The 12,431-nt window shown below is 43.6% G+C and overlaps 1 protein-coding gene across 1 annotated transcript in view; it reads right to left on the bottom strand.

Annotated features, from left to right (window-relative positions):
• Nucleotides 1-12,431, bottom strand: part of dgki (diacylglycerol kinase, iota) — a 119,323-nt gene that overhangs the window by 65,392 nt on the left and 41,500 nt on the right. The window contains exons 2-6 of the mRNA XM_055650362.1: nt 12,206-12,314; nt 9,103-9,198; nt 6,678-6,752; nt 2,253-2,309; nt 399-467 (exon numbers count right to left, since the gene is read on the bottom strand). Coding sequence (XP_055506337.1) covers nt 399-467; nt 2,253-2,309; nt 6,678-6,752; nt 9,103-9,198; nt 12,206-12,314 — 406 coding nt within the window. The remainder of the gene's footprint in view (nt 1-398; nt 468-2,252; nt 2,310-6,677; nt 6,753-9,102; nt 9,199-12,205; nt 12,315-12,431) is intronic.

Raw genomic sequence — 12,431 nt, 5'->3', positions numbered from 1 at the left:
AGAGGTTAATGGAGAAATATAAGGATAATTCCTAATTTCTCAGCTGAAGCTTTGAAGGACTGTCATGCTGGAGTACTTTCGACACTGGTGTTCTCCTCAGTTGTAACTTCAGCTCATTATTTCACTTGAGGCAGAGGGGCCCACGTGATAGTGTAACGGCAGCTCCAATCAAAGGCCAATTAAGCTTAACCTTGTGTTTAGGGACAAGAACCCATACATGCCCCCCTCGCTCCTCGTCAGAAATAGAGGAAATACCCGCACGGCTGCAGTGTTGAAAAGTACCCTCAAGTTTTACTTGAATAATTGGCATCCTAGCCTTGACTCTGACGAGAAAAAGGGTTGGGATATTACAGAGAGGAAACAAATGGTTACTGGCAGCAAAATGAACTGATTCATACCTTCCCACACTGCTTGCATTTTCCTTCCTGACGGCGTCTGTGAACCCAGTGATGTCTGACAAAGCTCTGCTGAAGAGATCACACACATGCACGACTCTAAAACATCGTCTTTTAAGTTTGGCGTTATATAACTCAACAGGAATGTAACTCAATTCTCTGCTACTTAAAAGGAGCTGTTTTCTTTCGGCTGGCTCTGATCACCAACATTGTCGTGGGTTTTGAAAAATAACTGATAGATGTACAGACTATAAACAACCCACAGGTTACCCACAAATAAACACAGAGAACAATTAATATCATAACACAGTGCAGAGGCCTTGGAATAGCACAGCATGTTAGCGTTCTTGTATTTCATAAGACAAACCAGGCACAGCTGCAATCCCCACCAAACCCATTGGGTGTGGACAGGGAGCTGTTACCTCACCGATCCAATGACCCAGGTTCAATCCTGACCTCAGGTACTGTCTGTGTAGAGTTTACTTGCTCTACCTATGACCCTGTGGCTGCTCTGCTTTCCCCTCACGTTCAAAGACGTGCTGGTAGCTTAATCTACATTGCTGGTGTACATTCTTGATCAGTAAGGGAGTCAGGGGTTGTGTGAGAAGGCTGGAGAATGGGGTTGAGGGTGGAACATAGGTCTGCCGTGAGTGAATGACGGAGTAGATCTGATGGGCCGAATGGCCTAATTCCGCTCCTAAAATTCATGACAAACAAATCAAAGGGGGAGTCGGTGGGTATATGAGGGGCGTAAGACGCAGGGTAATAATGAAATGAGCAGGGAATGTACGTAACTGATGGGACTGTTCTGCTCCAGAATGGCAAGTCCCCGATGGGCTGCAGAACGAGTTACACATCTACACACACTTGCCACCCTCCAACATTTCCCTCCCATTGCTATTCATTTGCAGAGACCTTCACAACTGCATCGGACCTTGTTGCCACCCTAGTGCTGGAGGGAATCTATAGTGATCGGGTCTCTGATGATATCCTCCCAATTGCATCCACTACAGCTCCAAATTATACATCCACTTGCCCATAATTAATTCAATGTATAGTGAACATAATCCGAGGCCATTAGCATTGTTCAGCACACCAGGCAAACAATGATTTTACCCAACTAAAGGGTCACCATTCACTGTGGCTTCTCTAAAAGGTACGGGCCCATTGATAAATATAATATTTCCCTGCATCAAGAGAGATTCTGTTCTTCATATCATAATTTCAAAATATATTGTGAAACAAAGAGCACTTAGGCAGAGGTTCACTTGCACCTCCTCCAACCTCATCTAGTGTATCCATTGTTCAAGATGTGGACTCTTATATATCGACGAGACCAGACGCAGACTGGGTGATCGTTTCACGGAACACCTTCACTCAGCCCGTGTGAACCAACCTGATCTCCCGGTTGCTGGACACTTTAATTCTCCTTCCCATTCCTACACACACCTTTCTGTCCTCGGTCTCCTCCACTGATAGTGAGGCCACATGCAAATTGGAGGAACAACATCTCATATTTCGCTTGGCCAGCTTACAGCCCAGTGGTATGACTTTTGATTTCTCTCATTCTAACTTTTCCCCACCCAAGTCACACAAGCTTCTCATTTTCATCCTACAAACAGCTAACATTGGCCTGTTTCCTTTATCATCGTTACTTTTTTGCATATATTCCATTCATTGTTCTTTATCTGTCCACATCACCGTCTATATCTCTCGTTTCCCTTTTCCCTAACCAGTCAGAAGAAGGGTTTCGACCCGAAATGTCACCCATTCCTTCTTTCCAGAGATGCTGCCTATCCAGCTTTTTGTGTCTATATCTTGCAAAACAAGAGTTGCAACGTAGATCTTTAATGTTACCTCTCGAAGACAACGACCGCCTCCTTCTCGGTAGGTTGGCTTGCAACGGAAATTTATCTAAATAAAGCAAACAATAAAAAAGTTCACCGTTAGGTTTTTCTCCTTCCCAGTCCACCATTCACTGCGGGAAATGTAGGAGAGGCTCTGAAAAAATACGCAGCTAGTTGCTTAGTGCACAGTAAGCATGGCCTACTATTTCATTGTGTTCCAGTTTGGGATTATCCATGAATGGATAACCGTGGTTTCAAATCCACAAGGACAAGGGCAGATGTGTTTGTTTCCCATCTAAGTTCATTGATTACGGGGGGCAAAGGAAACTTGAGAAACCCAGACAAAGCTAAGCTCTTAACTTTGCATCCTTTGCGTCCTTTGCGTGGCGACTCTTTGCATACCGTCGTTTTGCAAAACAAAGACTATCACTGTGACGTGTCACAAATTAATTCATTCAGATTTTACTTGTCGATTGGAGGAGCCAGCTACTCCATATTAGCCCCTGCAGTTAATTTCCCAAAGGTTTCACACGTAGTTTTTGGTTTTAGAGATATACAGTCGCATTGAAACCAGCCCTTCAGCCCATCAGATTCCAAGCCAACCATCGATCACCCGTTCATATTATTTCGATGTTAGCCCACTTTTGTGTTCACTCCTAACTTATTAGGGGCAATTTACAGAGGCTAATTTATCCACAAGCCAACACGTCTTTGGAACCTGGGAGGAAACTGGAGGAACTCCAGGGAGAAGGTGCAAACTCCACATAGGCTGCATCCGAGGTTATGATCAAACCTGGGTCTCCGGTGCTGTGAGGCAGCAGCTCTACCCGCTGCGTCACTGAGCCGACCTTAAGTTAAGTAGTTAGGCCCTGCACTTAAGTAGTGGTGTAGTGCACGCAAATGTAACACTGAAGTTATTGTTAATCTGTATCTGGTTGTGCTGGTTGAGTGAGAGATGTTGGCTTGAAAACTAGGACATCGTCTTCAAACAACACCACTCGTGACTCCTCTCAGACCGAGTCTTGAACCTCAGATTTGCACATTGGTCAGGTACATTGAGAAAAAGTCTTGAGTGTGCAAGACCTGCTCAATAATGCATTGGACTTCATGAGCTATTGAATTTCTCACAAACTTTCACTGACTGGCCTGTCACAAGCTTATAGAGGGGTTGACCAATTCCAGGACATGAGTAGATTAACACTTGCTAAAGTGGCTCCATGTTTAGCCCCATTCTTTCCTGCCACCCCCTCTAGATGGAACAGGTTCTCTGCACTGGATTGCACCCAGGATTGGTGTGCTGCGATTTGGTTAGTTTAGCATTGGGGCCAAAACAGGTCACCTTCAAGACACTGGTCAAAAGGTCAATGGCAGATTTTCAACAGCACAACATGGCTTGTGTGGTGGCTGATGATGGGATCACACTGAACAAAAGAAGAACATTTTCCAAATAACACAGAATCTACAGATCCTACATCAACACTGCCTGACGAGATACATTTTTATGGCATGATATTTCCACTGTGTCAGTAACTGAAGATTCGCAGATAATTATTCACAATTCCATATCTGTTCCAATTCCAATAATACCTCATTTTAAAGTTTATTTTCAATCTCATCAATATCGTTACGCACATACCTGTATGTCTACTTCGACAAGAACAACCTCTGATTCACCTCAAATTCCGTCTATGTTCATCTTTAGAGATTACATCTCTATCTCATCACAATCTCCATTTGTCCATATCTCATATAACCTTGGTCCCATTCCATACATCACATTCATCCAGCACTTGTGAAGCAACTGCTTGAGTTGGGAAGCTTATTTTCCCTTGAGAAATCCTATGCAGATATGTCTTTCAACTGAGCATTGCAAAATTCATATTTAGATCTCAAAGTTTGATACTGAAGTTTGTGTTCCTAACACTTAAAAATTAGTATTGAGTTATTATTGTCACATGTACCGAGACACAGTGAAAAACTTGGTTTTGTGTACTATCCAGACAAATCATTCCATACATGACTACAATCAAATCATACATGAATACAACAGGTGGTGCAAAAGAAGAAAAAGGACAGTTAAGAATATCATGTTACAGGTACAGAAAAGGTGCAGATAAAAAAAAGTGCCAGGGCGACAACAAGGTAGGTTGGGAGATCGGAAAGACATCCTTAAAATCCCCAAGATACACAAAAATGCTGGAGAAACTCAGCGGGTGCAGCAACATCTATGGAGCGAAGGAAATAGGCGACGTTTCGGGCCGAAACCTTTCTTCATCCCCAAGTTGTCCAAGAATCCTCCAAAGAGAATAAAATCAGCGTGAGTCTGAGCAACTAATGCCCGGAGTTATCATGTTGCACTTATGTTGCACACACAGAGGACATAGGTTTAAAGTGAGAGGAAAAAGATTTAATAGGAACCCGAGGGGTAACTTTTTGACACAGTGAGTGGTAGATGGAACAGACTGTCAGAGGAGGGAGGTGAGGCAGGTACCATAACGATATTTAAAATACATTTTGACAGATACATGGATAGAAAAACTTTAGAAGAATATAGGCCAAATGCTGGCAGGTGGGACTAGTGTAGATGAGCCATCTTGGGCGTCATGGACAAGTTCGGCTGAAGGGCCTGTTTCCGCGCTGTATGACTTGGACTCTATAACACGTCCTAAGGTGTTCTTGCTGCCCACAGTATTTTAAAAGAGGTTGCATCAATAATGTGCACCACCTTGACAGTAAACATTTAATAATCATTGAAGCTTGTGGAAGTATCGGACAATAATTTTCAGAGATCCATTTCCATAAAGCAATATACTAGAAGTACACTCTCGGTACCATATTACATTATCAAGTCGTATGATTATCTATTACATTATCAAGTTGTATAATGAGCAGAAAAGCCTTTCATTTTTATCACTGCCTATTTCATATCATCTTGGTGCTAATTAATTGTTTTTCGGAGGTGGAGGCGTAAACCAAATGATTTTTTTAAGTGGATACCCATCCAATATTCACAGGGAAGCCAGAATTACCAAAACACTCTTCAAGCCAGACTTGTATACGGGGGCTGTTCTGGTCACCACACAATAGGAAAGACGTAGCTCTGTTAGAAATTAAGTAGATGAGATTCGCCAGCATGTTGTTCGATTGGAGGGCTTTAGCTTAGAGATACAGCGCAGAAACAGGCCCTTCGGCCCACCGGGTCCACGCCGACAAACGATCTGGTTATAAGAGATTGAATAGGCTGGGCCTGATAGAAATATATAAGTACGGGAGGTATAAATAGTCAAAATCCTTTTCCTATGATACAGGGTATCAAAAACAAAAGTGCATAAGTCTAAGATTTTAAAGGGGATCTAAGGAATAAGGTTTTATACACAGAAAGTTGTGGATCGCTGAAACTACTGCCACAGGTGATGGTGAAAGCAGATACCGGGTTCGGGAGTTAGCGGGCGAAGGCAGGAGAATGGGGATGTGAGGGAAAGATAGATCAGCCATGATTGAACGGCGGAGTAGACATGATGGGCCGAATGGCCTAATTCTGCTCCGATCACATGAAAATAAATCTGCTTAATAAGCATGTAGACAGACACAAACAGTACAATCCTAATGTGGCCAATTGGGATTGGTGTCAATGAGCAAAATGCTGCGCCAAGACATGATGGGCCAAAGGGCCCGTTATTCACCTGCACTGCTACACAACTCTAGTCAATTATTTCTCCAAATCTCTGGAGAAAAACACTCCAGTTGCCCAGATCAGTCCATACTGCCATTTTCTGACACAACCCTATGCAGTGGGTTTGTGCAGTGGGTTGTGTCACCACCAGAAACCTATAAAGGGCTTGTACCGAAAGATGGAAGAAATTCCGCACTAACTTTTACAGAGTACGCAGGGCAGTCGGAGATACAGAGGCATGTATCCAGAATTTGGTGAACCCCTTTTCAGCCACGAGTCCTGGCTAACACATCATTTCTCATGCTACAAAACACCATTCTGCTTTTGCATCCCATTTTCTTGTTGCTTCCTTTAGGAAATGTAAATATTTTTAACCTTTCTTTTTAAAAAAATCACAATTGCTTAGTGATTTTCAATGAGCAATAAAAATGCAGAATTTGACCTGGAAGCTCAGTTAGATGGAAATTATGTTATTTTTAATTCAACCATTTGAATGCGATTATTTAGCTGATTTAGCTGTGCTTTCTGAAGACCTTGGATTGATAACAAATTCCAGACTAGAAAATAAATGTTATCATTGCCTGGGATGGAATCACTTTATTAAAGTGCCACCAGGACCATTTTGTTAGTCCTGATTTGGGACAATAAGAGAAAGGTGAATTAGCAAACAATGGGATAGATATTGCCAAAACTGTCTAATTACTTGGATATGTTGACCTGCAAAATACCGGGCCAATGTTGGAGGACAGGTGGTACCCTTACCTTCTCCAGCTGCTCCACACACACTGTGTGCACAATTATCTTGCAGGCTGCACATTTCCGCCTTGGAACTGACCTCTGTAAAATATTAAGTTGAAAAAAGCTTAACGTTAAATGCAAAGGAGCCAGGCGACAGAAGTACAGAATCCATCCAAATAAATATTTTAATTGTTATGATCTTCATTGGTTATTCCCAATAGTCTTCACCTCATTTAATCACAGTGATCTTCAATTGGGGCTCAGTGCTTTGCTAACAAACATCTTCTCTTGGTGTACTCTCTGATCTACTCACAGTAGTCTTCACTCGGGTCATTTTCGGACTAGTTTTAATGATCATCATCACTGGTTATACTAGTTTACTCAGTGACTTTTACTTGGGTTACTCGTTGAGTGATACACTGCAAACTTCTCCAAGATTACTCTCCGATGTGTGGACAATGAACTTCACTGAAGATAACTCTCTAATATATCAATAATAGATAATTGCTGCAGGTAACTCCTATTGTCGTCACCTCATGATGCATTTAGTATTCATACCTGCCCCGGACCTCACTCTGATTTAGTAACTCCGACCTTCACAAGGTGTCATGCTGATTTTCATACAGTGTATTGCATGCTGGTACTTAACGTGTTAACAACTATTTTCCATTGCGATTCCATTCCAGATTCAATCTCTCACCTGCACACTCGGGATAATTTAGATGCCAATTAACCTGGCAATCTGCACATCTTTGGATGCAGGAGGAAATCGGTGCACCCAGAGAAAACACATTTGGTTACAGAAAGGTCGTGTAAACTGAGCACGAACAGCCAGAGGTCAGGACTGAACCCAAGATGCTGGGGCTATAAGGCAGCAGCTCTACCAGTGGCGGCACCACAGTACGATAGTGATCTCCATTACGTCCCTCTTCCTGATTTATTCAATGTGAAATGCACGATGCATCACTCCCTGGTGTACTTCATGGTCTATGCAGGAGAGAATCTCTGATTTAATCAGTAATACAGAGTGGCTTTCTGGTTTACTAAATAATCTACAGAGAAGCCATTCATTGATTTCCTCAAAATAACATTCTCCAAGGACCTTTTTTGCTTTGCTCATTCTGACCTTCGAGTTTCACTCTGTGATGTAATTTTTTTACCACCAGATTCAAGAATAGCTTCTAGCCCGCTTTTATCAGATTCTTGAATGGGCCTCTCATATTCTAAGAACATATTACTGATCTTCCAATCTACCTCATTGAGGGCCTTGCACTTTTATTTCACCTGCACTTCCTCTGTAGCTGTAACACCATATCCTACACTTTCTTTATCTGTTTGCACTGCCTGTTGTTTGCCTATATGGAATGATTGTACCCTTGCATGGTATTATCTATTTAGATGGCACGCAAAGCTAAGTTGTTCACTATATCTGTCCACACATGACAACAACAAACCAATACCAAAGATATGGAATTATTCATCAAGTTTAGACACAACATGCTGGAGTAACTCAGGAACTGGCAGCATCTCTGGAGAGAGGGAATGGGTAATGTTTCGGATCAAGACCCTTCTTCAGTTTACATCAAGTTTACCAACTGTTTCAATAGGTTCTTTCTCTGTCCAGTTCATCACTAACTCTCAGTGGGAGTCACTCTATATCTTTCGCCAATTGATAATCTGCACACTGCTGCTGCTGCACGAGGTTTGGTTCAGTGGTTTCTGAATGAAAGCCCATTTGTTCACAAATACAGTTCACTCATCACCCTCCTCCTCTCCCCCTCACCAGATTACATCACAAGCCGTTCATTTTAAGAAGGTGACTCTGTCTTGGCGAATCTACAGAATTTCCAGCAACCCCAAGTCCAGAGGAGCTGGCATACAGAGTATAGTTTTATTCAGCCGACCTTTATATGTGCATTAACTAAATCACCTCAGCAATGTCAAAGTGTCATGAACCTGTGATGCTGCAAAAAAAAAAAAAGGCTAACATTGTCCCTGTACCTCACTATATTTGTGCATATGACAACTTGACTTGTCTTTATGCGTAGGAAGAATGCAGATGCTGGCTTAAATCAAACATCTTGGGACGAGACCCTTCTTCAGTCCGAAGAAGTGTCTCGACCCGAAACGCCAACCATTCCTTCTCTCCAGAGATGTTGTCTGTTCTGCTGAGTTACTCCAGCATTTTGTGTCTATCTTTGACTTGTCTTCAATCGATCTGCTGTCAGATCTAATGCCCTCCCTGTCCCATAAAAGTATCATGCACTCTAGATCATGAACCATTGACTGAGTTTGCCATTGATTTTCAATGAGGTATGTTTAAATGACAATATTTGTCTTGAATGTTCTAAACTACTGATTGCTAAGAGTTAGTTTCTTCAATGAGTTGCACTATGGAAGCTAATTATGGGTTGTTAATTTTTTAAAGTTCAATACGTTTGCCACTTACGGTTATCTTCACTAAACAGTTCTCTTCTCCAAGGTAGCAGAAATCTCCAGAGGCGTTTGTCTCCATCCAAATGTGGTCACCGTTTAAAGCATTTTCCTGCAAATAGAAAATTAACCAAAGGTTTACCTTTTTCTTGAGCAATGTCAGTGAAAGACAGAATCATCGAGTCAGAATAACTGCATTGTTAGAAAAAAGTAATTTAAAAAGTATGTTGCTTAATTATGCTTGGAAAAAGCTGATGATATTGTGAATTAGATTGAGAACCTATCCCAAGGTGTGCGTTCATCGGGCACAATGACAAATGATTTACAACAAATGATTTACAGAGAAAAGGAGGAAAATAAACGCACGAGTTAAGAATCACAAAGTTTCATGTTTTAAATGTTGGGAGCAAAAATAACAATTCTGAGATTATCTTCCAGGGGTTCCCAACGGTATCCAAGCGCGAGAAAAAATAACCAGGAAATATAGCTGAGTTTTACAATTCCAACATATTGAAGGTGCAACGACGAGGAGATATGGTCAGGTGCAAAACAGAAACAGAACCTGGTTAAGAGGCAGAATTAAGTTGGAACCAAAGACAGAAATGCATCAGATAATAGATATAAAATATATCATGCAAAATGAAAGGAAATCAAAGATTATGTTAAATGCATGATTTTTTCAAATACAGGTGCACAACCTTTATCCGACAGCCTTGGGACCAGGCACTTTTCGTAATTTGGAATTTGTCAGTCTTCGGAATGGAAATTTTTTAGCGTAGATTTTAATGGCTGGCTCGGTGGTAGAGTGCCCGACTCATATCCGCAAGGTCGCGAGTTTGCGCCTTGATCCCGGCAGTTCCTTGGTCGTGAGTTTGAGTCTTCAATGTAGTTTTTTCTTGCAGAATAAATGTCTGTATGAAATGCAGTGTGTTGAATGAATTCCTGAATTTATAAATGTGACCGCAGCATTGAATCACCTCTCGCACCCATGTCACCCTAGCGGGGCTACATGCCCTAAGGCGGCCTAAGGCGACATTTTCACACTCTTATATCCGTGTGCAGCAGAGGCGCCAAACGTGAGCTTTGGTGCGCAGACGACATCCTGGAAAAAATGTCTGGTTTCTTCCAGGTAGGCGATATACCCTCCCGCGCAATATACCCTCCACTTCTCTTTTATGAAGGTGATTTAGTTCCCCTTTCTTCCAGGACCGACCCGAGGTTCCGCTGTCACCTCTGCGGGCCACCCTCGGTGAACGCTCACTCAACTTTGTCTTGGGATTCCTACTCTCCCACGCAATGTACCCTTACCTCTTTTATGAATGGGGATTTAGTTCCCCTTTCGTCGAGGACCGACCGGAGGTTCCGCTGTCACCTCTGCGGGCCGCCCTCGGTGAACGTCCTGTCTCCCTGTCCCTGGGATAGCAGGGGGCGATCAAACAGCACAATACTCCCTCCCCCTCCCCCCCACCCCCAACTCCAGAGGAATCCGCTCCCCGATGGGCCGCTACGGCGACAAGTGGCAGTTCGCCTACAGCCCGAGCTGCGCGACCCCAAGAACAAGACGCACCTTGCGCACCACCAGTTTCTGCCCCTCTGGAGTTGGAGCGGGGCTGGGCTGGAGTTGCTGATCTGGGATCTCCGTGCTTGCAGTGGGCCTGGGGGTCGGTGTCCCGATGAGGGGGCACAGCTCGGGCTGTGGGCGAACTGCCACTTGTCGCCGTAGCGGCCCATCGGGGAGCGGCTTCTGGTGGTCCCGATGTCTCCCGCTAGTTTGCAGTTTTCCTCTGGAGTTAGAACGGGGCTGGGCTGCTGCTGGCTGTGGGTCTCTGGGATCTCCGTGCTTGCAGTGGGCCTGGGGATCGGTGTCCCGTTGGTCCTGACGTCTCCGGTGACTGGCATTGCCGACGTGAAGACAGTGCAAAGCCCCCATGCCGGTGCAATGGGCGGGGAGCTGGAGAGGGGAGGGAAGGGGTCGCACACATGGCCGGGAAGCAGAGGGGTGTAGGTGGGGTGAAACTGAAGGGAGCGACAATCTGCTGCTCCCTGCCCGCTGAGTTAAAAAGTTCCCACGCAAGACTCACGATACACTGTGTATCGTGAGTCTACCGTGGGAACTTTTTAACTCAGCGGGCAGACAGCAGCATATTGTCAATTATTAACCCTCCCGCGCAATATACCCTCACCTTCTCTTTTATGAATGGGGATTTAGTTCCCCTTTCTTCGAGGACCGACCGGAGGTTCCGCTGTCACCTCTGCGGGCCGGCCTCCGTGAACGTTTTCTAGGACCTTTTTTCAAGGACTGAAAAAATGTCGCTATTCGGAGGTTTTCGTTATTTGGATCTTCGGATAAAAGGTTGTGCACCTGTACATATTTAGAAGGACATTAAAGGTCATTTAAAGACAGAAGTGAAACAATTGGTGTAAAATATGTAATTGGAGTCGTTAAAAAAAAAAAGAAAAAATAAATGGAGAGACAAGAGACGGTAGATGCTGGAATCTAGAGCAACAAACAATCTGAGCTAAGAGCCAAGAGTGTTTTATTGTCCTATGTGCCGAAATGGAACAATGAAATTCTTACTTGCAGCAGCACAACAGATATGTAAACATTGTAAATATGATAATAAGCAACAAAAACTAGTTTAGTATATATGAATTTAAAAAAAAAATAATAAGGCAAAGGCAAAAATAATGCCCCGTAAGTCTATGTAGTTCGGAGCTTAGCTGGAGGCTGTAGTGTTGAATAGCCTGAAGGTTGCCGGAGGAACTCAGCACTTTGAGCAGCATTTGGAGTCGATATTTTGGGTCGAAACCCTGCAATAGGACAGAGTGGAGAGGGAAGAGAGCCAATATCAAGTGGAGAGGATGAGGGATGAAACAGAAGGAAGAAGTGATTAGCAGATCCAGGAGGGGAGAAGGATGATAGGCACATGCAACTGTGAAGGGTGAAGTTGTGTGGCAGAGACAGGTAGTTGGTGGATGGTCACTGGTACAGTGGAGCAGTGGCTCCGCCAGCCATGCCATTGAGCTGCCCAAACCAACGTTTCACAATTTAACCTACCCCTGTCCTTCTGTTGCAGAATGAAGCTGGGTTAATAAGTAATGATTCATCAACAACTCACAGTCCAATCGGGGCTGGTCCGCATTTCTCTGGTAGGTCCGTTCTTTGGGATGGCGCTGGGTGCCTGATCTGGAGCTAGGTGCTGGAGGCCTGATCTCAAGATCGCTTTCCTGCAAATAAAGTCAATATTTTAGCGATCATGGGGCAAAACAAAGAAGCACAAGTGACGATCATCTTTGAAAACCATAGATAGACACAAAAAGCTGGAGTAACACAGCGGGACAGGC

This window comes from Leucoraja erinacea, chromosome 19, assembly GCF_028641065.1.
Source record: "Leucoraja erinacea ecotype New England chromosome 19, Leri_hhj_1, whole genome shotgun sequence".
Lineage (NCBI taxonomy): Eukaryota > Metazoa > Chordata > Chondrichthyes > Rajiformes > Rajidae > Leucoraja > Leucoraja erinaceus.
This window is presented reverse-complemented; position numbering and strand designations above follow the sequence as displayed.